General features: G+C 47.2%; 1 protein-coding gene across 13 annotated transcripts; it reads right to left on the reverse strand.

Annotated features, from left to right (window-relative positions):
* Positions 1 to 1,459: 1,459 nt before the first annotated feature.
* On the reverse strand, positions 1,460 to 25,829 carry LOC148660409 (butyrophilin subfamily 1 member A1-like). 13 transcript variants are annotated; one of them, XM_088637804.1, is made up of 26 exons: positions 25,464 to 25,829; positions 22,788 to 22,922; positions 22,372 to 22,446; positions 21,602 to 21,949; positions 17,696 to 17,974; positions 17,496 to 17,612; positions 16,169 to 16,189; positions 14,225 to 14,245; positions 13,177 to 13,197; positions 12,765 to 12,785; positions 12,470 to 12,490; positions 11,901 to 11,921; positions 11,582 to 11,602; positions 10,837 to 10,857; positions 9,988 to 10,008; positions 9,628 to 9,648; positions 9,309 to 9,329; positions 8,564 to 8,584; positions 7,692 to 7,712; positions 7,332 to 7,352; positions 7,013 to 7,033; positions 6,268 to 6,288; positions 5,426 to 5,446; positions 5,066 to 5,086; positions 4,875 to 4,895; positions 1,460 to 3,494 (listed from the first exon to the last, which is right to left on the reverse strand). In XM_088637804.1, the coding sequence occupies exons 3-26, from the start codon at positions 22,442 to 22,444 to the stop codon at positions 3,478 to 3,480; spliced, it is 1,233 nt and encodes a 410-aa protein (XP_088493930.1). In that variant the 5' UTR covers positions 22,445 to 22,446; positions 22,788 to 22,922; positions 25,464 to 25,829; the 3' UTR covers positions 1,460 to 3,477. The 13 variants fall into 13 exon arrangements, with proteins under 13 accessions (XP_088493930.1, XP_088493931.1, XP_088493932.1 ...); XM_088637805.1 differs by lacking the exons at positions 7,332 to 7,352; positions 7,692 to 7,712; positions 8,564 to 8,584; positions 9,309 to 9,329; positions 22,788 to 22,922 and having other exon boundaries at positions 25,464 to 25,824; XM_088637806.1 differs by lacking the exons at positions 6,268 to 6,288; positions 7,013 to 7,033; positions 7,332 to 7,352; ... (1 more) ...; positions 9,628 to 9,648; positions 22,788 to 22,922 and having other exon boundaries at positions 9,309 to 9,327; positions 9,965 to 10,008; positions 25,464 to 25,825.
* Positions 25,830 to 26,840: the final 1,011 nt, after the last annotated feature.

Raw genomic sequence — 26,840 nt, forward strand, 5'->3', positions numbered from 1 at the left:
ATAACACCACTGATCCTACATGTTTATAGATTATTGTCTCTGTAATACCACTTCATGGTTCTGGAGTATCATTATAATCCATAGCCACAGTGGCTTTAATGAGTAGTATTCAAAGGCAAGTATACACCATTACCCACCTCAGGCGTGGTTCTGGTTGTCCTCCGGAGGGCGGGTGTATAGTTAGGCCACGCTTAGCTGGTAAGTGACGCGGGAGAGTGTTGACTATCAGGCATGCAGGAGCCTTCAGACCTCCGTCTCTGGGCAACATGTGGCTTGGAGATCCTCTGAGGAACCTGGCTGTGTGTGTGTGTGTGTGTGTGTGTGTGTGTGTGTGTGTGTGTGTGTGTGTGTGTGTGTGTGTGTGTGTGTGTGTGTGTGTGTGTGTGTGTGTGTGTGTGTGCGTGCGTGCGTGCGTGTGCGTGCGCGTGTGCGTGCGCGTCTTCAAGCTGTCTTGTGTAAATGTTGTGCTCTTCAAATGAAGTCGTACAGCATCTGCTGCCTCATGTTGGTCTCTATCACACTGTCAAAAATGGCGGAAACTATCCTGTTACTATTTAACAGGGTATATAAGGGTATAAAGTATAAGGAAGTGTCCTTCAGATGTTTATCTGCTGTTGTCACCTGATTAAAATATTCACATAGTTCTTCCTGAAAAAATCAGGTTTTAGCGGCTTTGCAGGTATTTGTCTGCCAACTGAGACACTTTAACTCTTGAAACTGAAGGGGTTGTGCTGTGTGACTTCTCCCGAAGGCTGCACTGGCAATGAAGCCCAGCAGGAGCACCTTCAGCAGCGTCCCAGAAGAGTCTGCTTCCTGCACCAAGCCTGTAGGTTTTCACCCTGACAATGGGGGACTGTGGCACAGGCCAGCAAGAGCGACAGTCCTGCCTGCTGCAGCAAACAGAATATCACCTAGAGCCCAATCTCCCTGTCAACCCAGGTGCTACAGGATGAATGGAATGGGAACATATCTCCGTTTTCTAAAGATGCACCCACCAACCAGGAGAGAACGTTTTTAACAGAGGGGATTCTATTTCCTAAAAACAACAGAATGGCAAGCCGTCTTAACAAGGTTCAAATACTTATATCCGGTCTTAAAGGCTGATCAGAACAAGGACCTCCCGCCTGGCCCTGTCTCTTCATCTTATTTTCTCCATCCCTTCTCCCCTCTCCTCTGCCCCTCCTTCTTCTCTCTTTGTATGGATCTTCCTTGATTGTTGATGCTTCTTAATGATATACCGAGAGCTTAGTTAAACAAGATACACCAAAACCAATTCCTTTGATTGGTGTGTCTCAGAACCCCTACACCTCAGCTCCTTTCCTGCTGGGAAGCTCCCAAGAACTGGAGATGTCGATACTAGCCAGGTGTTGCCCATTGTCTCTGATCTAGAGTTTTTCATACAGCAACCTTTCAACATGTGATTAACACCCGCCAATCACAGAGAGGGGAAAAAAGTCACTTTAAAACAATTGTTTAACTTTTATTCAAAAATACAAACTCAAATACACTGGCAAAAAGCTTATTGAATTCCAACAGACTACAGATTCCTAACAGAATGATAAAATACAGTGTCAACATGACGTGTAACACCTGCTGGTGTGTAGCTGAACTGTGACAGAGCTACAGTGAGGAAAATGATGTGTTTTTGTGCTGTCGATGCAGTTACCATGAGCAGCACTGCAGTGTAAAGGTGTATTCCAGGCTGAAAAGAGAAGAAAGGAAACAACGTTTCGGCTGTGGAGTCTTCTTCGGGTGTGGGGTTCCACAGCCGAAACGTTGTGTTTCCTTTCTTCTCTTTTCAGCCCGGAATAAACCTTTACCTGTTCCTTTGCAGCCTGCGCATGCTGACGCAGCTGCCTGCTTGAACTAGTACTGCAGTGTTACTACACTATCACTACTTTCCAATACAAACTGTTCACATCAGTAATCACTCTAGTGCGTGTGAAATAACAACAGTTCTAAACAACAGGTCATTCTGCCCATCTACTGTACAAACTGTATATGGTTCAACTGCTAGTAGCTAATCTGATCTGATTGTATGTGAACACGTGCAGATTTTAAAAAGAACAGTGTGCATTCTGTGCATTCTTAAGAAGAACAAACAATTTATAACTTACAAAAACAACAGGATTGTAGTCTTTACTTCTCAGGCATGTAAATACATTTTTACACTTTAAGAGGTGTTAAAATACACAGACAAAACAGTTTAAAAACACTTCCATAGCGCTCCAGGCAGAATCTTTTATTTTATCTTGCACTGTGATAGAAGCAACGATATTTTACTTTTAATCAGGACTTGTGTTGCAGTGTACATACGTCACACGTAAAGAAGTGCTATTCTGAATTTGTTAAAATATGGCGTTTTTTTTAAAGATTAGAACGAGTCCCTTTATCACTCTCCTAGTGACCCAGGTGATAAAACAGGCTGCACAATCTCACAAGACACAGCAGTCCAACACCACCCAGACTGTGCACATACTGTAGATGCTGAGTCAGTCCTTGACTGAGGTTTTTTCCTTTAGAAACGTTTCTGTCGCTGGGACAGTGTGCAGTGTTGGGTCAACAGGAACCATGTCACAGAGCCACTAATAACGCTGTAGAGATTTCCACTGCTCTAGGACACCCCTTGATCACAATGTGTTTGTCCGACTGTATTTCTCAAGGTCTGGTCTCGCCACCCCTCAGCTGGGGTACAGCGTACCCCTGTCACAGGGGTGTAGCCGGAGGAGGGGTGGACACCCCTAAATATGGACTTGCCACCCCATCCTAGATGTTACCTTTAATCCTGTATTGTTTTACATTTACCAACGACAGTAACCATAAACATAAGAAACAATTCCAATGCATCTGAAAAGTTTTTTAAGAGTTTACAGCACATGTAGCCTTTACTTTAAATGGTCAGCAAATATGTGGATCATTGTCGATCGTTGCCATGCAGCTCAGTGAAAGCGTCTGATATAACCAGAACTGTTGTTGCATTTGAAGGAACAAGTCAATCCGTTTAATGTGCAGCTGAAATATCACATCGCTACAACATCCATTATCTTTCCGCACAAGGATATCGGGGCTGCTAGCAGGCTTGTCAGGACAGTCCAAGCTGCGTACTTTCCAGGAGGGTGAATTCGATGTATCAGTGTGAAAGTGAAAGACAGCCATCTTGCCCTGTGCGTCAAGCGATCCCCCGACTTCCGTGAGACGAATATTCTGTGATCCTAATAAAGTGGTCAGTGATTGGCATTGATAAATGCTGGCACGACGACTTTGATCTTTAAGAAACAGGATGCCGTTTTGACAAGCTCCTGCATGAAATAATTCTATGACCATTTAGTCAAACACAGTGCCTTTCTATGGTCTGTACACTCTGGAGCTGTACTGAGAAGATGTTGTTCCAGATCAACCAGTAGGTTTCATGTCAGGGGATCGTGAGGAAGAACCAGGTGTTGTACGGTTACCAGGTGGAGAGGATGAGTCTTCTTCTTAATCTTCATTGGACCCTTAAGATAAGAAAATATAATATGAAATTATTATTCTTACCGCTTTAGGTGACTGAGAAGTGTCTCTAAGATTTCAGATAAAGTTTGTGACACTGGGAAGAGTTAACACTTCTAACTTCAAAGCAGAGAGGATGTTTGCTGAGGTCTGGGGGGTCTGAGATCCCTTGAGCAGAAACCATTGTAAAGTTTACCTTAGTATACCTACAGTCCCCTCCAGAATTATTGACACCCTTGGTAAAGATGAGCAAAATAAGGGTATGAAAAATGTCTTTGTTGTTTATCAGCTTGATTTTACGCTGAAAATACGAGAGAAATATAACCTTTCAGGGTACTGTAGGTACTGTAGGTTGTCAAGGAGCAGTACAGACACACACAATATAAGATCACATTAATGGCAAGAAGCAGGGAAGAAGGAGAGGAGAGAGAGAAGTCCAGAGGAGTTGGGACTTGAAGCTCACGCCAGGCGAGAGCTCATAATTCATGATCGTCCAGACCAAACCTGACAGGAGCTCAGTATCTGAACCTTACTAGAGAGGGCTTGCTATTCTGTGTTTTTAGGTAACTTGGGTTTCCTGGGAAAAAGAGAGCTCAGTTAGAAATGTCTTTCCTGCTTAGGGTGCACTTTTAAGGACAGGGATATAGGGATGTATACAAAACATTAATTTTGTGGCATATGGGGTGCAGAGAGAGAGATTTAACTGCAGGTTGCTTTGTATTTAGTTAGAAGGCAGCTCATCTCTTATATGGCCTCTCTAGGTAGCAGTCTGGGGTTTTCTGGGTGTCCAGAATGTTAGGCCTCTGAAACGCCTTGTTTGTAAATACTGTACATAGAGTAACTTGTTTGTTGTATGTTTTGTTGTGTGTAGTGTAGTTTGTGTCTTCTCATTGGAGTAAATATTTGTTTAACCAAGTGTGCCTGGATTAGTACTCCTCTCAACAAAGCTGTGCCAGAGAATAAAGAATTCATGTGCCTCCAACTACACCAGCCGCTGATCAACCCAAACTCTTCAATTTTACAAATCTTTTGATGCTCAATGAATCAAAAAAGCTATAAATGAAAAAAGACTAGTTCTGTGATGCTGTTAAAAAATATTTCCTTTTGGGGAAGTTAAGGTTAATGATGTCAAGAACAAAAATATAAATTTAGGATAACACTGAAATAAAAAGAAAAAATACAAAGGTCTGATTATGAATATACTGTATTTACAGAACATTCTTACTCTTGTCTAGAGAGACTTGTCCTGTTGGTGAAGAATAACAAAAAACTAAAATTCTGGACAGCTGTGTGTTTCCTTGACTTTTGCAATCCCTGCCAAAAATATTATGAAGGGGAAAACAACCTTAATAAATAATTATGTTTGACAAAAAGAGACTACTCACCCAGCTTCTCTTTAAGCTCCTCTGAAGAGAAAAGAGAAACCAGAACTTTAGAAGGCCATGAAACAGGACTACATGATACAGGATTAGAGGACAGAAGGAAAACAGACACAAATCCTAAACTACATCAAACACTAAAACTAGAGCAGTGAAGAATGAAGGAAAAGAAACCAGTACCAGTAGGAAAAACTTACTCTTCTCTCTGGTCAGAGCTTCTGTCAAAGGAAGAGCAGAGAAACAGCAGTGAGACAGAGAGCAGTTTCTCCAGGATCTCCCTGAGAGCAGAGTCTCTCCTACAGGACTCCTCTCCTGTGTCTGAGGAGTGAGGAGTCCCTCTGTCCCTTTCACACACTCCACACTGACTCCTGCTCCTGACTCACTTCAAGACAACTAACTCACTACCAAGACTTCCAGAGACACAATGACCAAATTCTGAAAGTCAACAAAACAAGGTATTGAAAACATCTTAACTCAGGACACACGGGAACATTCTTACCCTTCTCTTTAGAAATAGATTCTGTCAAAGAGAACAAAACAGTAGAAGTAGTACTTACTGTTCTCTGCAGAAAGCTTAGCTGAAAGAAGAAGAGAAGTCAGTGACTGAATCATTGTTAATACACAGTCTCAGTATAACCAGCTTCAGAACCAGGGTCTGCTCTCCTGACTGCAAAGCCAAATAAATAGAGACCCTTAGACAGCTCGAACTGTGGATCTAGTCTGACGAGCAGCACATCCACAGCTGAACTCCCCCTCTCTCATCCGACAAGGAAGCTGCTGTCACAGGACACACATTGTCCTGCAGGAATGATGTCTTTTGGGGATGAAGGGAGGCTGAGGCCCCAGGATTGATCAGGGTGCCATCATCGCTACAAGACGAGACTCTCCTCTCCAGACCATCACTCCCAGACCTGCCTGCCCACTGGTCTGTTGTACAACAAGCAGACTCGTCCCTACAGAGGAGCTGGCTCTGGGGAGACCAGTCCAGCCTCCAGCACCGCGCTGTTCTCCTGATAAGGGGCCACACCGCTACTGTCTGCGTCTCCCATCAGGACTGATAGTAGCTAACATCAGGCTTCAACCTGCTGTCTCACGAACCAGCTCATTCAGGGCCACAGGCACTCCGTCAATAGGACACCAGAAACAGCTGATCAACCAAACTCTTCTATACTCAGTTTTACTCATCTTTTGATGCTCAATAAATTAAAAAAAGCCATTAAAGAAAAAAGACTAGTTCTGTGATGTTAAGTAATCTTTCCTTTGGTGAAATTAAAGTTAATGATGTCAAGAACAAAAATGTAAATTTAGGATTACACTGAAATAAAAAGAAAAAATATCAAACCCTGAAATGAGTATAAAGGTCTGATTATGAATATACTGTATTTACAGGCATTCTTACCCTTCTCTAGGGAGACTTGTCCTGTGGGTGAAGAACAAGGACACACAGAGTCAGTCCAGCAGAGATCTGCACCCCTCTGTCCCCCACACTGACTCTAGCAGTGACTGTGCGCAGCTCTGACAGACGGACACAGCCAGACCCCTGCAGTGAGAGCTGACAGTGTTACTGCAGCAGAGTCCTCTAACTAACACACCTGCCAACAGGACACTCAGATTCCCAGCAGCTTCAGCTGCACTGTTTCCAGAAAGAGGAACACAAGCAGTTCTGGATGAATCACTCTGCACACATCTGTCTCAGCTGGACAGGCTCATTAGTCTGCCTCTATCTGTACACAAGCATTTCGATAAGGGGCAGACAGGAATCCAAATTCACACTGGTGCACTAAGAATTACATTGATAAATAAAACACAAATTGCTTTAATTAAAAAAATGTTGTTTTAATAAATGTGCATAAGTTGCTTTATTCACTACATTATAATTGAAAACAAATTACAGAAAGTATGAAAGACTAAAATGCACACTACCTAAATGCTGCAATCATCTCTTAACAAGGGTATAGTTTCTTAAACATAAAATATTTACATTTTGAAACAAAAAGGCAACAAACCTGATCAAAATCTATGGACATTAAGTGTATGATTACAGAAACAAGACATATATCATGAAGAAATCCTAACATCTTTGAAATAAGCGCAGAAAAGGATGACCAATAATTCAGAAGAAAGTAGTAATGGGAAACACTTACTGTTCTGTGTGGTCAGAGAGTCTGTCAAAGGAAAATTTAAAGCATTTCAGTACAGAAAGAAACAGAACATGAAATGTGAAAATTCAGATGAACTGAAGTCTGCAAACATCTTAATATAAGAGTAACATTTCTTACTGGTGGATAAGAAAAAAATAAGGAGAGCACCACAAACCACCAAAACATCACTTGACACCAGAACTGTAGGATTTGTGGAATCAAAACTGACCATTACTAAATCCTGAACTGTATCAAAAACTAGAAACTGTGCAGTAGAGGACTGAAGAACATGAAGGACAGCAGTGATGAGGGAAACACTCACCGATCTCTTCGGTCAGAGCTTCTGTCAAAGGAAAAGGAGAGAAACAGCAGTGAGACAGTGAGCAGTTTCTCCAGGATCTCCCTGAGAGCAGAGTCTCTCCTACAGGACTCCTCTCCTGTGTCTGAGGAGTGAGGAGTCCCTCTGTCCCTTTCACATACTCCACACTGACTCCTGCTCCTGACTCACTTCAAGACAACTATCTGACTACCAAGACTTCCAGAGACACAATGACCAAATTCTGAAAGTCAACAAAACAAGGAATTGAAAACATCTTAACTCAGGACACACGGGAACATTCTTACCATTCTCTTTAGAAATAGATTCTGTCAAAGAGAACAAAACAGTAGAAGTAGTACTTACTGTTCTCTGCAGAAAGCTTAGCTGTCCATGAGAAAAGAAGAGAAGTCAGTGACTGAATCATTGTTAATACACAGTCTCAGTATATTGAGTCTCAGTATATCAGTATAACCAGCTTCAGAACCAGGGTCTGCTCTCCTGACTGCAAAGCCAAATAAATAGAGACCCTTAGACAGCTCGAACTGTGGATCTAGTCTGACGAGCAGCACATCCACAGCTGAACTCCCCCTCTCTCATCCGACAAGGAAGCTGCTGTCACAGGACACACATTGTCCTGCAGGAATGATGTCTTTTGGGGATGAAGGGAGGCTGAGGCCCCAGGATTGATCAGGGTGCCATCATCGCTACAAGACGAGACTCTCCTCTCCAGACCATCACTCCCAGACCTGCCTGCCCACTGGTCTGTTGTACAACAAGCAGACTCGTCCCTACAGAGGAGCTGGCTCTGGGGAGACCAGTCCAGCCTCCAGCACCGCGCTGTTCTCCTGATAAGGGGCCACACCGCTACTGTCTGCGTCTCCCATCAGGACTGATAGTATCTAACATCAGGCTTCAACCTGCTGTCTCACGAACCAGCTCATTCAGGGCCACAGGCACTCCGTCAATAGGACACCAGAAACAGCTGATCAACCAAACTCTTCTATACTCAGTGTTACTCATCTTTTGATGCTCAATACATTTTAAAAAGCCATTAAAGAAAAAAGACTAGTTCTGTGATGTTAAGCAATCTTTCTTTTTGGTAAAATTAATGTTAATGATGTCAAGAACAAAAATGTAAATTTAGGATTACACTGAAATAAAAAGAAAAAATATCAAACCCTGAAATGAGTACAAAGGTCTGATTATGAATATACTGTATTTACAGGCATTCTTACCCTTCTCTAGGGAGACTTGTCCTGTGGGTGAAGAACAAGGACACACAGAGTCAGTCCAGCAGAGATCTGCACCCCTCTGTCCCCCACACTGACTCTAGCAGTGACTGTGAGCAGCTCTGACAGACGGACACAGCCAGACCCCTGCAGTGAGAGCTGACAGTGTTACTGCAGCAGAGTCCTCTAGCTAACACACCTGCCAACAGGACACTCAGATTCCCAGCAGCTTCAGCTGCACTGTTTCCAGAAAGAGGAACACGAGCAGTTCTGGATGAATCACTCTGCACACATCTGTCTCAGCTGGACAGGCTTGTTAGTCTGCCTCTATCTGTACACAAGCATTTCGATAAGGGGCAGACAGGAATCCAAATTCACACTGGTGCACTAAGAATTACATTGATAAATAAAACACAAATTGCTTTAATTAAAAAAATGTTGTTTTAATAAATGTGCATAAGTTGCTTTATTCACTACATTTTAATTGAAAACAAATTACAGAAAGTATGAAAGACTAAAATGCACACTACCTAAATGCTGCAATCATCTCTTAACAAGGGTATAGTTTCTTAAACATAAAATATTTACGTTTTGAAACAAAAAGGCAACAAACCTGATCAAAATCTATGGACATTAAGTGTATGATTACAGAAACAAGACATATATCATGAAGAAATCCTAACATCTTTGAAATAAGCGCAGAAAAGGATGACCAATAATTCAGAAGAAAGTAGTAATGGGAAACACTTACTGTTCTGTGTGGTCAGAGACTCTGTCAAAGGAAAATTTAAAGCATTTCAGTACAGAAAGAAACAGAACATGAAATGTGAAAATTCAGATGAACTGAAGTCTGCAAACATCTTAATATAAGAGTAACATTTCTTACTGGTGGATAAGAAAAAAATAAGGAGAGCACCACAAACCACCAAAACATCACTTGACACCAGAACTGTAGGATTTGTGGAATCAAAACTGACCATTACTAAATCCTGAACTGTATCGAAAACTAGAAACTGTGCAGTATAGGACTGAAGAACATGAAGGACAGCAGTGATGAGGGAAACACTCACCGATCTCTTCGGTCAGAGCTTCTGTCAAAGGAAGAGGAGAGAAACAGCAGTGAGACAGAGAGCAGTTTCTCCAGGATCTCCCTGAGAGCAGAGTCTCTCCTACAGGACTCCTCTCCTGTGTCTGAGGAGTGAGGAGTCCCTCTGTCCCTTTCACATACTCCACACTGACTCCTGCTCCTGACTCACTTCAAGACAACTAACTCACTACCAAGACTTCCAGAGACACAATGACCAAATTCTGAAAGTCAACAAAACAAGGTATTGAAAACATCTTAACTCAGGACACACGGGAACATTCTTACCCTTCTCTTTAGAAACAGATTCTGTCAAAGAGAACAAAACAGTAGAAGTAGTACTTACTGTTGTCTGCAGAAAGCTTAGCTGTCCATGAGAAAAGAAGAGAAGTCAGTGACTGAATCATTGTTAATACACAGTCTCAGTATAACCAGCTTCAGAACCAGGGTCTGCTCTCCTGACTGCAAAGCCAAATAAATAGAGACCCTTAGACAGCTCGAACTGTGGATCTAGTCTGACGAGCAGCACATCCACAGCTGAACTCCCCCTCTCTCATCCGACAAGGAAGCTGCTGTCACAGGACACACATTGTCCTGCAGGAATGATGTCTTTTGGGGATGAAGGGAGGCTGAGGCCCCAGGATTGATCAGGGTGCCATCATCGCTACAAGACGAGACTCTCCTCTCCAGACCATCACTCCCAGACCTGCCTGCCCACTGGTCTGTTGTACAACAAGCAGACTCGTCCCTACAGAGGAGCTGGCTCTGGGGAGACCAGTCCAGCCTCCAGCACCGCGCTGTTCTCCTGATAAGGGGCCACACCGCTACTGTCTGCGTCTCCCATCAGGACTGATAGTATCTAACATCAGGCTTCAACCTGCTGTCTCACGAACCAGCTCATTCAGGGCCACAGGCACTCCGTCAATAGGACACCAGAAACAGCTGATCAACCAAACTCTTCTATACTCAGTGTTACTCATCTTTTGATGCTCAATACATTTTAAAAAGCCATTAACGAAAAAAGACTAGTTCTGTGATGTTAAGTAATCTTTCCTTTTGGTGAAATTAAAGTTAATGATGTCAAGAACAAAAATGTAAATTTAGGATTACACTGAAATAAAAAGAAAAAATATCAAACCCTGAAATGAGTATAAAGGTCTGATTATGAATATACTGTATTTACAGGCATTCTTACCCTTCTCTAGGGAGACTTGTCCTGTGGGTGAAGAACAAGGACACACAGAGTCAGTCCAGCAGAGATCTGCACCCCTCTGTCCCCCACACTGACTCTAGCAGTGACTGTGCGCAGCCCTGACAGACGGACACAGCCAGACCCCTGCAGTGAGAGCTGACAGTGTTACTGCAGCAGACGCCTCTAACTAACACACCTGCCCACAGGACACTCAGATTCCCAGCAGCTTCAGCTGCACTGTTTCCAGAAAGAGGAACACGAGCAGTTCTGGATGAATCACTCTGCACACATCTGTCTCAGCTGGACAGGCTTGTTAGTCTGCCTCTATCTGTACACAAGCATTTCGATAAGGGGCAGACAGGAATCCAAATTCACACTGGTGCACTAAGAATTACATTGATAAATAAAACACAAATTGCTTTAATTAAAAAAATGTTGTTTTAATAAATGTGCATAAGTTGCTTTATTCACTACATTTTAATTGAAAACAAATTACAGAAAGTATGAAAGACTAAAATGCACACTACCTAAATGCTGCAATCATCTCTTAACAAGGGTATAGTTTCTTAAACATAAAATATTTACGTTTTGAAACAAAAAGGCAACAAACCTGATCAAAATCTATGGACATTAAGTGTATGATTACAGAAACAAGACATATATCATGAAGAAATCCTAACATCTTTGAAATAAGCGCAGAAAAGGATGACCAATAATTCAGAAGAAAGTAGTAATGGGAAACACTTACTGTTCTGTGTGGTCAGAGACTCTGTCAAAGGAAAATTTAAAGCATTTCAGTACAGAAAGAAACAGAACATGAAATGTGAAAATTCAGATGAACTGAAGTCTGCAAACATCTTAATATAAGAGTAACATTTCTTACTGGTGGATAAGAAAAAAATAAGGAGAGCACCACAAACCACCAAAACATCACTTGACACCAGAACTGTAGGATTTGTGGAATCAAAAATGACCATTACTAAATCCTGAACTGTATCAAACACTAGAAACTGCACAGTAGAGGACTGAGGAACATGAAGGAGAGCAGTGATGAGAGAAACACTCACCGATCTCTCTGTTCAGAGCGCCTGTCAAAGGAAGAGGAGAGAAACAGCAGTGAGACACAGAGCAGTTTCTCCAGGATCTCCCTGAGAGCAGAGTCTCTCCTACAGGACTCCTCTCCTGTGTCTGAGGAGTGAGGAGTCACTCTGTCCCTTTCACACACTTCACACTGACTCCTGCTCCTGACTCAGCTGAACACAAATTCTATAAAATCACTCAACATTTGAAAGACATGGCTACCACAAACACACAGGAAAGCAACAGTTCTATACAGAAGGACAATACACATCTGTCACAGGTGAATAATCTCATGTCTGTTTGTACTCCCAGACACGTGTGGGAAGACAGAAGCTGTGTTAAACTACACACACACTCGACTCCCAATGAACACAGCAGCAGTGTTACACTACACACACACGCTGTCTACTCCCAATGCACACAGCAGCAGTGTTACACTACACACACACACTGTCTACTCCCAATGAACACAGCAGCAGTGTTACACTACACACACACTGTCTACTCCCAATGCACACAGCAGCAGTGTTACACTACACACATACTGCGTACTCACCCAATATCTCAAAATGTTCCTCTGCAGATGAAAGAAAGATAAAGTTTTAAAGTCTAGTAGTATAAAACACAGGACTGATATCTATTCATTCACAACATAAACAAGGAATTAATAATCGATTTTGTTTGCAATTCCTGTTGAAACAAAACTGTGTATCATTTTACAGAGCCTGCATACAGAGATGAACAACTCCCTAAGGAGTGTACAATAAAACAGAAAATCAAAAAGCAGATCCTCAGTTCAGAGGCTCACGATATTGAATGCATGACATGCATGATTAGTGTTGAATACTTACTATTCTGTGTGGAGAGGTTATCTGTCAATGAGAAGAAGCAACAGAAATCAGTCACAAGCATTTCATTAGTCAAAGCAGTAAATCCAGCTGAGAACTGGTGAGCGGACTGACAATGAATAACTCAACACAACAACACACATCTTCAGTGCTACAGGGTGCTGAATATGTACAGATGCCTCTCTGTGTTGGATCACAATATTTGATCATTGATTTGTATCTGTGAAACATGGGGTCATACCTGCAGCAAGAAGGACTCAAGTGTTGACTACAGTAGGACTAAGGTGATGAAAAAGTAAGCACCCAGACCTGAATGGAGCCGAACTTTAGAGAGAGAGAGAGATGCACGGCTGCCATGATAAACCCTACTGCATTCGAACTGAGTCACTGGTCACACAGAGAAACACACACTTACTGTTCTCTGCAGAAAGAGTATCTGTCAATGAAAGAAAGAAAGCCAGGTAACAGTAGAAGGGATTTACGAAAAGCACTGAAAGAGGTGAGGAAGAACATCCTACAGCCCCACAGACACACAGGGACAATAGCATAGCCTGAACACATACAGGACAGATGCTGAACACACTTGCTACACATATACAGTATTTGCTGCCACGGGAAGGATGTTTAACTTGCAGCTGGCTGAAAGCCACTGTTTTCTAGATAAGAGGAGCCTATCTGTATGGTCTGTGTTGATCATCACAGCCGATATTATCTGACATCAGGCTTCACACCGCTTTGAACTCTTGTGGCTGTGGAGAGAATTACCGGCCACCTTGCCTGAGATGCTCACTATTTAACGATTAAATTACTGTATACCGTACATTTGAGGGAAATTCAGGTGGGAAGCTGCGTCCGCATGCATCGGCGGCAGAGGAACAAGCAAACGTTTATTCCATGCTGAAAAGAGAAGAGTCACAACGTTTCCGGCCGTGGATGTTCTTCAGGTCTCAAGAAGGTGTCACCTGTTGTCAGATACCAGTAGGGGGCAGATTCAGACCCTGAGAGTCCAGATCGTTAGGCAGTACCGTGGTCAGGAGGTGGGAAGGCAGAATCGTTAACCAAGAGCAGCGAGACAATCAGGCGGCGAGAGGTACTGTATAGCTCAGGTGAGTAGATGAGGTGAGGTAGAAAGGGTTAAGTCAAACAAAAGGGGGAAAGTGGTTGGATAATAGATTAATTGCAGCTGGAATGTGGTGGCGAGTGCGTGGATGTGTGGAGACTCTGACGCCTGCAGAAGGCTCCACATCCGAAACACTGTTTCTCTTTTCTTTTCAGCACATGAAGGAAACGACTAGTTCTCTGGTTTTCTTAAAAACATTCTTATGAAGTTAACGATAACACCATAAACCACTGAAAAATCCAATTTATGATCACGTTGAAACGGAAAACAAAGAAAAAATGACAACCCGAAACAAAAAAAAAGTTTCAAAGGTGAAAATACTGTGTTAACAGAAATGGCTTACCTCTTTCTGCGGCAGCACTTCCTGTTGGTAAAGAACAAGAACAAACAGTCAGTCCAGCAGAGATCTGCACCCCACTCACAGGAAAAAGGATTAAACAGAGTTTAACTCAAATGTTTTCAGAAAAAGAACCATTAGTTCCACTCCCAGTTTGAACTCCCTGTGACACAGGCCTGTTCCCAGTTTGAACTCCCTGTGACACGGGCCTGTTCCCAGTTTGAACTCCCCATGACACAGGCCTGTTCCCAGTTTGAACTCCCCATGACACAGGCCTGTTCCCAGTTTGAACTCCCTGTGACACAGGCCTGTTCCCAGTTTGAACTCCCTGTGACACAGGCATGTTCCCAGTTTGAACTCCCTGTGACACAGGCCTGTTCCCAGTTTGAACTTCCAGTGACAGAGGCCTGTTCCCAGTTTGAACTCCCCGTGACACAGGCCTGTTCCCAGTTTGAGCTCCCCCTGACACAGGCCTGTTCCCAGTTTGAACTCCCTGTGACACAGGCCTGTTCCCACTTTTAACTCCCTGTGACACAGGCCTGTTCCCAGTTTGAACTCCCTGTGACACAGGCCTGTTCCCAGTTTGAACTCCCTGTGACACAGGCATGTTCCCAGTTTGAACTCCCTGTGACACAGGCCTGTTCCCAGTTTGAGCCTGTTCCCAGTTTGAACTCACCGTGACACAGGCCTGTTCCCAGTTTGAACTACCCGTGACACAGGCCTGTTCCCAGTTTGAACTTCCAGTGACACAGGCCTGTTCCCAGTTTGAACTCCCCGTGACACAGGCCTGTTCCCAGTTTGAGCTCCCCCTGACACAGGCCTGTTCCCAGTTTGAACTCCCTGTGACACAGGCCTGTTCCCAGTTTGAGCTCCCCCTGACACAGGCCTGTTCCCAGTTTGAACTCCCTGTGACACAGGCCTGTTCCCAGTTTACTGCTGTCTCTTCAGCAGGGCTATCAGCAGTACTATGGTCTGTCATTCTTCTATAACACTGGTTCTCAAACTGTGGTATGTGGAGCGCCCTCAGGTGGTACTGCTAGATGACCCTGGAAATGTGTTGTGTGCACTGAAAAATTGGGAATTAAAAATGGAATAATTAAAAATGATGTAAATGTGTCACCTGTTATTTACTTAATCGGTTTCAGAAAGCTTGAGACGGGTTCTCATATTCTGTATTTTGATAAAATGCGTTTGTGTGTCAAATACGCAGCGCACGTACTGCGCTACGTCGATACAGCGCGCGCTAATACTCGATTGTGCAGACTCCTCTCGAGCTTCCAGAGACACAGCTGAGCGCCACGCTCGCCAACAGAACAAGTGATCGAAATTGATCCCCACAATACACACACACAGTACTCCCCAGAATATACACACACACAGTACTCCCCAGAATATACACACACACAGTATTCCCCACAACAAACACACCGTACTCCCCACAATACATACACACAATATTCCAACAAACACACAGTACTCCCTATAACACACACACACAGTGCTCCCCACAGCACACACACAGTACACCCCACAATACACACACACAGTACTCCCCACAATACACACACACAGTACTCCCCACAACACACACACAGTACTCCCCACAGTACACACACACAGTACACCCCACAATACACACACACAGTACTCCCCACAATACACACACACAGTACTTCCCACAGCACACACACAGTATTCATCACAGCACGCACACAGTATTCATCACAGCACGCACACAGTATTCATCACAGCACGCACACAGTATTCATCACAGCACACACACAGTATTCATCACAGCACACACACAGTATTCATCACAGCACACACACAGTATTCATCACAGCACACACACAGTATTCATCACAGCACACACACAGTATTCATCACAGCACGCACACAGTATTCATCACAGCACACACACAGTATTCATCACAGCACACACACACTCACCCTGGTCTTCAATCAGCTGTTCTACAGTGGAAAGAAGAAAAAGAGGTTTAGTTCAGTGATACGAGACTGATCTCAACAATGTCTTCAGCAGTGCTCCTTTCAACAATCACTTCTAGTGTCTTTAAGGAATTTCAATACACAATAGAATCTGAATATAAAACAACGTATAAAAACAAAAAAAATCAAGAGACATTCGATTTCAGGAAAAACATTCTAAATTAGCTGAGTGTAAAAACACACCTCCTCAGATGAAGTCAGTATTATATTTTGAAAGAAATAAGTTTCAAGTCTGTATAATGTGGCTATCAGTAACAGTTTCTGTTCTTCAGCTGTGATATACATTGTGTGCTGTGGTAACACATCCACGTCTATTGTGCTGTGACATCACAACAAAATCCCAGCACACTCTTCAGAAAATCTGTCTCAGTAGTGTGAGAGTGCTCACTAAGACAAGTCTGTCCCTGTCACTCTGTCTGTCCACCTCTATTATGAGGACGTACCTTTCTCCCAAACATCTGTTTCAAACTCCTTTTATAAGGGAGAGACATGCTCACATGCTGTATAACGTGAGTGAGCTCTGACTTCTTTCCTTTTGCTCTGGCATAAATTGTGTGATGAAGTAACAAACCCACAGGTGTAAGAGTGACGAATCTGACATGCCTGTCCCTGTGAGCGATTCACTCTGATTCTCTCAGGAAGCTGGTTGTATCTCCCAGACCAGTAACAATGAGGAGCAGCTGATATAGCCACACTGGCAACATTACTACAGATGAAAGAACTGACTGGGACTAATGTTGAGAGACAAATTCAGCACCAGAGCAGACAGGGGTCTGTTTTTGGAGGTAATGTTAGAGTAATGTAAGATGAGTTCTGTAAGAAAAATGTCATATTGCTTCCCTGGTGTCACGCATGTTTTCTATTTTCAATAGAAAACGGTTTGGAAAACACTGTAAGAATTCAGATCAATACCTTTCTTTCCCATTGAGAAAGTGTAGAATTAGATGAATTAAACTAGACAGTCCTGAAATCCAGTGTGTTTTTAAGCAGGGTTACTGCTTACTATCACACTAGTGACAGAACCTGAGCAGAACCACTGGCTGGGGCATAAATATCTGAAACTAGATTTTCCAGAAAGGATAACACTCAACTGAGCATCAAGAATATTGTTCTGAAATAGTCAAAAGAAAACACAGGAAACCCAGAAGAAACAACACTTACTTTTCTCTCTGGAAAGATTCTTTGTCAATGAAAATAAATGAACAATCATATTAGGAAAATGTCATGTTGAGCAGGTTTAGTAAAAGAGCAAGTGAAACTGGTCAAATACCTCTCTCCCTGCGCAGTTTGACATGGAGATACATGATCACAGCACAGCCAGCAAGAGCACAGAGCAGGAACACCCAGAACACCACCATCCAGGGAGAGACTCGGGGGAAGAGTTCACCTGGAAAACACAGCATCACAGCTGCAGAGCTGCACAGAGTCAGGGCGTCCTGAAGGCTGTGAACAGGAGCCCCTGCTACTCACTGGGGACGTCGATCTCTGCCTCCCTCACTTGGTTCAGCTGCTGCTGAACTCGGCAGGTGAACCTGTTGGTGGCGCTGTGCTGCACGGTCACCTGTCTCCTCACAGTGAAGAGGTCCTGGCTGTCCCTGTGCGTCTCTGTGGGGTCGGCAGTCAGGCTCTGTCCTTCACTGTCCAGCCACACCACTTCAGGCTCTGGGAACCAGCCTTTAGACTCACAGCCCAGCCTGACCCCCTGAGCCTGGTGCATCTCCAGAGAGATCGCCGTCTGGGTGCCCACAGCTGAAAGGACATTTGAGAGTCAGCTTTGCCTTTTATATGAGTTTTAAGTGGAGTATCTGAGTTGTTTTCCATCCTGTAATTTGTATTTAAAAGAACTTTTGCCCTTTCAGATTTCCTTTATCAAATCAATAATTAAATACTATGATGTAATCCAGTGTGTGATTGTCAGGAGCTGGCTCTCTCATTAGAATGAATGAAGTCTGTAAACAAACAAGACATAGCTGTGGGCATGCCTATAAGAGCAGGCTGAAGTCTTCCCTGCAGGGAGAGAGTCAGTCATGGGTTAGCTGCTGAAGAAGAAGAAAACTCAGGTCTCCCACCCCAGACCGCCCCACCCCTCTCCTCCTGTCAGACGCCCCAGACCGCCCCACCCCTCTCCTCCCGTCAGACACCCCAGACCGCCCCACCCCTCTCCTCCTGTCAGACACCCCAGACGCCCCACCCCTCTCCTGCTGTCAGACGCCCCAGACCGCCCCACCCCTCTCCTCCCGTCAGACACCCCAGACGGCCCACCCCTCTCCTCCTGTCAGACACCCCAGACGCCCCACCCCTCTCCTCCTGTCAGACACCCCAGACGCCCCACCCCTCTCCTGCTGTCAGACGCCCCAGACCGCCCCACCCCTCTCCTCCCGTCAGACGCCCCAGACCGCCCCACCCCTCTCCTCCTGTCAGACGCCCCAGACGGCCCCACCCCTCTCCTCCTGTCAGACGCCCCAGACGGCCCACCCCTCTCCTCCTGTCAGACACCCCAGACGCCCCACCCCTCTCCTCCTGTCCGACACCCCAGACGCCCCACCCCTCTCCTCCTGTCAGACACCCCAGACGCCCCACCCCTCTCCTCCTGTCCGACACCCCAGACCGCCCCACCCCTCTCCTCCTGTCAGACACCCCAGACGCCCCACCCCTCTCCTCCTGTCAGACACCCCAGACCGCCCCACCCCTCTCCTCCCGTCAGACACCCCAGACGGCCCACCCCTCTCCTCCTGTCTGACGCCCCAGACGCCCCACCCCTCTCCTCCTGTCCGACACCCCAGACGCCCCACCCCTCTCCTCCCGTCAGACGCCCCAGACCGCCCCACCCCTCTCCTCCTGTCAGACGCCCCAGACGGCCCCACCCCTCTCCTCCTGTCCGACACCCCAGACCGCCCCACCCCTCTCCTCCTGTCAGACACCCCAGACCGCCCCACCCCTCTCCTCCCGTCAGACACCCCAGACGGCCCACCCCTCTCCTCCTGTCTGACGCCCCAGACGCCCCACCCCTCTCCTCCTGTCCGACACCCCAGACGCCCCACCCCTCTCCTCCCGTCAGACGCCCCAGACCGCCCCACCCCTCTCCTCCCGTCAGACACCCCAGACCGCCCCACCCCTCTCCTGCTGTCCGACACCCCAGACGCCCCACCCCTCTCCTCCTGTCCGACACCCCAGACGCCCCACCCCTCTCCTCCCGTCAGACACCCCAGACGGCCCACCCCTCTCCTCCTGTCAGACACCCCAGACCGCCCCACCCCTCTCCTCCTGTCAGACACCCCAGACGCCCCACCCCTCTCCTCCTGTCCGACACCCCAGACGCCCCACCCCTCTCCTCCTGTCCGACACCCCAGACCGCCCCACCCCTCTCCTCCTGTCAGACACCCCAGACGCCCCACCCCTCTCCTCCTGTCAGACACCCCAGACCGCCCCACCCCTCTCCTGCTGTCCGACACCCCAGACGCCCCACCCCTCTCCTCCTGTCAGACACCCCAGACGCCCCACCCCTCTCCTCCTGTCAGACACCCCAGACGGCCCCACCCCTCTCCTCCTGTCCGACACCCCAGACCGCCCCACCCCTCTCCTCCTGTCAGACACCCCAGACCGCCCCACCCCTCTCCTCCCGTCAGACACCCCAGACGGCCCACCCCTCTCCTCCTGTCTGACGCCCCAGACGCCCCACCCCTCTCCTCCTGTCCGACACCCCAGACGCCCCACCCCTCTCCTCCCGTCAGACGCCCCAGACCGCCCCACCCCTCTCCTCCCGTCAGACACCCCAGACCGCCCCACCCCTCTCCTGCTGTCCGACACCCCAGACGCCCCACCCCTCTCCTCCTGTCCGACACCCCAGACGCCCCACCCCTCTCCTCCCGTCAGACACCCCAGACGGCCCACCCCTCTCCTCCTGTCAGACACCCCAGACCGCCCCACCCCTCTCCTCCTGTCAGACACCCCAGACGCCCCACCCCTCTCCTCCTGTCCGACACCCCAGACGCCCCACCCCTCTCCTCCTGTCCGACACCCCAGACCGCCCCACCCCTCTCCTCCTGTCAGACACCCCAGACGCCCCACCCCTCTCCTCCTGTCAGACACCCCAGACCGCCCCACCCCTCTCCTGCTGTCCGACACCCCAGACGCCCCACCCCTCTCCTCCTGTCAGACACCCCAGACGCCCCACCCCTCTCCTCCTGTCAGACACCCCAGACCGCCCCACCCCTCTCCTGCTGTCCGACACCCCAGACGCCCCACCCCTCTCCTCCTGTCCGACACCCCAGACCGCCCCACCCCTCTCCTCCTGTCAGACACCCCAGACGGACCGACCCCTCTCCTCCTGTCAGACACCCCAGACCGCCCCACCCCTCTCCTCCTGTCAGACACCCCAGACCGCCCACCCCTCTCCTCCTGTCAGACACCCCAGACCGCCCCACCCCTCTCCTCCCGTCAGACACCCCAGACCGCCCCACCCCTCTCCTCCTGTCAGACACCCCAGACCGCCCCACCCCTCTCCTCCTGTCCGACACCCCAGACCGCCCCACCCCTCTCCTCCTGTCAGACACCCCAGACCGCCCCACCCCTCTCACTCTGCATCAACAGTGCTGTAACAGTTTTAATGTTTTTTACTGTACACCATTAAACAGAACTCTCTCAGTACAAAAATTATTAAACAATCTCATATTGAACATACAGCTCAGTATTTGGGCATTATATTTATATGATTGCACTCTGATAGAGGTCAGTTCTTTTTTTTAACTAAATCAATTTATCCATGTATGACAGTTACTTAATACACCTCCTCCCTGGGTCACGTAGTGTATGAGGTGACTTGTGTTGATTCAGCGTTGTGTAGAACCCTCCTGTGGTTCCATTAATTGTTCAAGTTCTGGGAAGTTTGCGTTTTATATGTAAAGACGAAGCTACACAGCGAGTTCCTCCCGCAGATGAATACAGTGGAGTGAGCCTACTGCCATCCCAGCAGCCTCCACAGGGCTGTGTCATACTCTACATCTCTGTCTCCTCTTCGCTGTGAGGAGACAGGTGGCCCTCCAGGCCTTGTGCTCCTGGACCTGTGTGTGTGTGTGTGTGTGTGTGGTGCTGTGGAGCGCTTTCACTTTGCTGAACACGCTTCTAGATGAAATGTGTTAACATACATTCTCAGCTGCCAACCACAGCATCGGAGAGACTGAAAACTTTAATTGAACCAGCAGACCAAAGACTGCATGTGCTTATATCACTGGTATCTTTTCATGAGATCATACTGGTCACTTGACTGGTCATTTTCTCACAAAAATGCAGTTTTAGGCCACTTTCGGTAAGAATTTCCCTGTCCTGTCGCTCTCTAGCATGTCCTCCTTCCAGGAATAAAGAGAGGAGGATACTCACCTCTGACTGACACATGAATGACAGCCTCATTGTACCAATTTACAGACTGGACAAAGCACTTGTATCTCCCATGGTCAGATCCTCGCACCCGTGTCAGTCGTAAGGAAGTGTTGCCTTTACTGAGCTCCTCTGGAAACAGTGCGGCTCTTCCCCTGTAGGTCAGGGCTTGATCTTGCAGCTCTGGTCTTTGCTTGCGGTATAAAAACACAGGTTCAGTGGGTTCATCCCTGAACCAGCGGATCTCCAGTCCCTCAGCGCTGATCCTGGGTGAGAGGTAACAGGGCAGGACAGTGTCTTCACCAGCCACAGTGACAACAGGATCAGCTGGACCAAGAACCTGAAACGTCTCTGGAGAGAGAAATGAGACACAGACTGAGACTCACATTGTCCCACAACATCACCTGTCACAGACACCCTCACACGTTACAGAGAGAGAAAACACACAATTTCACACTGTCACACACTCTGAGACTCTCACTGTCACACAACCACACTCTCTAAGACTCATTGTCACACAGTCACTCACTCTGAGACTCTCACTCTCACACAACCACACACACTGACTGAGACCCTCACTGTCACACAGTCACACACTCACTCCGAGACTCTCACTCTCACACAAGGTGTCGACCGTCTCTACGCTGAGATAACGACACGGCTTCAACAGTCCCTAGGCTGAGATAACGGTATGGCGTTGCACTTTCACCCTGAAGCAACGGGACCGCGCTGCCCTGGAGAGTCAGTGGGAGGGTGAGGGTGAGGAGCTGTACCTGGTCTGGAGACAGAGGGCTGCTGGAGAAACAGGACGATCAGAAACAGACGCTGTGGGCGACCAGACTCCATCACTGCAACACAAGCACACACAGGCTCACTGACAGCACTGACAGCCCTGCTTTCTCTCGGAAAGACACCCAGCCCTTACACTGCTGTCACACATGCTGCATCACTGATCGGGACTGCTGACATTGCAGCAGGCTCATCAGGGCTCCTCTGAGAGCTGCTTTTCAGACACTGTCAGGGTGACCTGCCCCTCACTGGAACAGGGGAGTTCACTCTGTTCAGGCTGGGAGCCCCTTCCTGAGCAAGATCTCTTAACCAGAGCCCCGTTAAAAACCAGTCTAGAATCACTCCACATCACCGAGCTATTAATTTAAATAATGTGCAAGGATATCTACACAGACTGTACCGTGAGAGCAGATCGAGCGTCTGAAAAAGACACTGCAAGATGTGGGGTGAAAAGTAGTCTGTAGTTTCTGGGCAGCCTCTCACAGAAATCCTCAGGGCCGGGTGATTAAATAACAACACTCTTCAGACCAGGAGCCTGCGAAGCAGTGAGCCAATCAACACTCAGGCACAGGCCAGGGTAGTCATAATGTTTAATAAAACACTGCACATGGTTAATGAATAAAAGAAGCAGCCATAAACTCAAAGCCTTCATTTTCCTTGGATGTACTTTACACTTTCCAGGAGCAGAGAGGAGGTAACGACAGATAGGCAGGGTCACTCTATAAACACCTCTGTTTTAAACATCTATAAACTCTGACAAGTTGTGATCAGAAAGAGGGGCTGTGATTCACTGGAGCAGCTGAGTGAGAAGTAGCTGTAGCAGTCTCTGAACTGGGTGTCTCCCGCAGAGTTACTGGATATATGCGTAAAAGAAGTGTGAGAGATTTAGAATCTGACATATCCTCCCAACTTCTGTTAAACACCTTTTCCTCTCATCCCCAGCTTCCTAACGGACAGAGGCTCAGGAAAGGCCATTTCTATCGCAACAACCATTAAAATCACCTCCTAACAGCATCCTCCACAGACTGGCGCTGAATCTGTCAGGTACAGGGCGGACTTCAAAATCCTTCTACCTACTAACAAGGCTCTCGGAGGTCAGGCACCTGTCTATCTAAGGGAACTTGTTAATGTTTACCATCCAAGTCGCCTGCTTAGATCACAGAAAGCAGGTCTACTTCCTATTCCACACATTAATAAAATAACAGTTGGCAGTAAAGCCTTTAGTTACAACAGTATAAACAGTCTCCCACCCCATATTCGGGATCAGTCAGTCTCAATATTCAAATCCAGCCTGAAGACCTATTACTTCAGCCTAGCCTACTCACACCGTACATCAAGGCCTACTGCAGCCATGGCTGGTGCTGCTGTACAGGCCATTGTGTGTCTGTGTTGGCCCACCAGGTAGATACATCTGTTCTGACCAGACTATCCTGTCCTCCTCCCCACATGTCCGGATGGCGCCCGGGCTGGGCACCACCTGAGTTGGATGCTGCATCACTGCCATGGATCCAAGAGGGACATCGTGGATATAGCTATCGTCTGGGAGGAATTTACTGGTCTACAGAGATCTGCATGGAGTACTAACACACAGAAGACATGATGGATGGGTTAATACCCTTATTTAATTTATTCCTTTTTTTAATTGTATGATGTTACAGAGGGGTGGGCAGCCAGTGGACCTTGGACCCCTAGAGGTTTTTTTCTCCTTACTGAGGAGTTTTTGGTTCCTCTCCTCCGTTGTCTTCTGGTCTTTTCTGCTCTGTATCCACAGCCTGCCTGGTCACTTGCTTTGTCAAGCGCCTTGGGGCAGCCTTGTTGTTGTGTGGCGCTATATAAGAATACACTGAATTGAAACTCAAAAGAAACTGCTCCACGCAGAGACAGGGAGAGTTAAACATGTGTCTCACACCTGCGCTGATCTTCACTACTTCAGTTACAGTAAAACAAAAATCCTTCAAACCCTGGAGCAAGTCAAAGTGAAACTGAAACTCCTTCCCTCAGTCAGACTGGCTCTCTGAGCCCATTTCCTGGCAGGAGACTCCTGGGAGAGGTGTTAGTGGGGCCAGTAGGGGGCGCTCACCCTGTGGTGTGTGTGGGTCCTAATGCCCCAGTATAGTGACGGGGACACTAGACTGTAAAAAGCTGTCGTCGTTCGGATGAGACCGGAGATCCTGACTCTCTGTGTTCATTAAAAACCCCAGGGTGTTTCTCAAAAAGAGTAGGGGTGTTACCCCAGCGTCCTGGCCAAATTTCCCCCTGGCCTCCTAATAGATACGCTGTCTCTGAACTGGCTTCATCGCTCTGTTCTCCTCCCCAAGGTGTGTAAGAGTGGACTGGTACATCATCCAGGTGGGGCTGCACACTGGTGGTGGTGAAGGGGAGACTCCGTTATTACTATTATTATTATTATTATTATTATTATTATTATTATTATTATTATTTTGTAACGCATTACAGTGTTGTTGTTGTTATTATTATTATTATTATTATTATTATTATTATTATTATTATTATTAAACCACTCGACTTAAAGTTTTCTCAAGGGGGCACCACTGGCGAACCCGCTGTTCCCGTAGCACCGAGTTGCTACAGATACCGTACTGTACCTGTTGCGCTGGAAAACGTCGGTCAGACTTCTGCACAGTACACCTCTGCAAGGTGACTTTAGTGTGCACCAGACCATAGCGGCATGTACAGTATGTAATGTATATATATAAAATATATTAACACGGCCAACAAAACTTCAGAAAACCTATCTGATTTGAACAGGTTCATTTGAGAGAAAAAGTTCCGACCTACGGGTATGTCAGCACCCTCTGAAAGAAATCAAACTCGGTGTTTGAAGCGTTTAAAGGCGAGTGCGGCGCTACAGCTCTGTCTGCTGCGGTACTCGCTCATCGGCTACTTGTTCGCTTGCCTGTGATCCACGGGGATGAACGCCGGGGAGTCAATATTTTGCGAGGAAGAGAGAAATCGCTGGGAGGCCATTTTCTCTGGATAAACCGCGGACTATGACCAAACCCGCGGTGCAGGATCACAGCTAGAGCCCCAGAAACCAGCCCGCCAGCCCGCTTACCTGTGTCCTCTCCCGGACCCGCAGCACTGCGGATAGCCAGGCGAACCGGATCGCGAACCCGCGAGGATCCGACACAAAACACAAGCACGGGCTGGCTCGGTTTAGCCCACTACACGGTGACTGTCTGGCCGCGCAGGGATAAAAACAGCATTTACATTTACTTTCACTTTCGACGGGTATTTTTGCTGGATCTGGATCAAACAGCACGCCCTCCAGCAGGGACGAGCGCCCTAACCAGATGGTCTTCAAACTTAATTTTCAGTAAAAAGTAATTTAAGATCAAAATGGGAAATAATCTGTGTCGACTGTGTCTGTAAAGTGCAAAGAGTTTCACTTGGTATGTAATTACTGAGGACTTAATCCGACGTCTGTTGCATGTGGAACACGTTTTGACTGGTTTCCTGTCCAGGGTGTGTGACAGTGTGTGTCTGTGTGTGTCCTGTCCAGGGTGTGTGAGAGTGTGTGTCTGTGTGTGTCCTGTGAGGGACTGGTGTCCATGGTGTGTGACAGTGTGTGTCTGTGTGTGTCCTGTGATGGACTGGTGTCTTGTCCAGGGTGTGTGTCTGTGTGTGTCCTGCCCAGGGTGTGTAAGAGTGTGTGTCTGTGTGTGTCGTGTGATGGTCTGGTGTCCAGGGTGTGTGAGAGTGTGTGTCTGTGTGTGTCCTGTGATGGACTGGTGTCCTGTCCAGGGTGTGTGAGAGTGTGTGTCTGTGTGTGTCCTGTGATGGACTGGTGTCCTGTCCAGGGGGTGTGAGTGTGTGTCTGTGTGTGTCGTGTGATGGACTGGTGTCCTGTCCAGGGTGTGTGAGAGTGTGTGTCTGTGTGTGTCGTGTGATGGACTGGTGTCCTGTCCAGGGTGTGTGAGAGTGTGTGTCTGTGTGTGTCCTGTGATGGACTGGTGTCCTGTCCAGGGGGTGTGAGTGTGTGTCTGTGTGTGTCGTGTGATGGACTGGTGTCCTGTCCAGGGTGTGTGAGAGTGTGTGTCTGTGTGTGTCCTGTGATGGACTGGTGTCCTGTCCAGGGTGTGTGAGTGTGTGTCTGTGTGTGTCCTGTGATGGACTGGTTTCCTGTCCAGGGTGTGAGAGTGTGTGTCTGTGTGTGTCGTGTGATGGACTGGTGTCCTGTCCAGGGTGTGTGAGAGTGTGTGTCTGTGTGTGTCGTGTGATGGACTGGTGTCCTGTCCAGGGTGTGTGAGAGTGTGTGTCTGTGTGTGTCCTGTGATGGACTGGTGTCCTGTCCAGGGGGTGTGAGTGTGTGTCTGTGTGTGTCGTGTGATGGACTGGTGTCCAGGGTGTGTGTGAGAGTGTGTCTGTGTGTGTCCTGTGATGGACTGGTGTCCTGTCCAGGGGGTGTGAGTGTGTGTCTGTGTGTGTCGTG

The sequence above is a fragment of the Lepisosteus platostomus genome, chromosome 6 (assembly GCF_059453375.1).
Source record: "Lepisosteus platostomus isolate fLepPlt1 chromosome 6, fLepPlt1.hap1, whole genome shotgun sequence".
In the NCBI taxonomy this organism is placed as follows: Eukaryota; Metazoa; Chordata; class Actinopteri; order Semionotiformes; family Lepisosteidae; genus Lepisosteus; species Lepisosteus platostomus.

Bases quoted from the DNA above. Each gene is read 5' to 3' on its own strand.
- LOC148660409 (XM_088637804.1), bottom strand. From the start codon at position 22,444: ATGGAGTCTGGTCGCCCACAGCGTCTGTTTCTGATCGTCCTGTTTCTC. The intron at 11,603-11,900 runs GTGAGTGTTTCT...TTCCTTTGACAG, and splicing joins CGCTCTGAACAGAGAGATCG to AGTCTCTGACCACACAGAAC. The intron at 9,649-9,987 runs GTAAGTACTACT...TTCCTTTGACAG, and splicing joins TAAGCTTTCTGCAGACAACA to AAGCTCTGACCGAAGAGATC.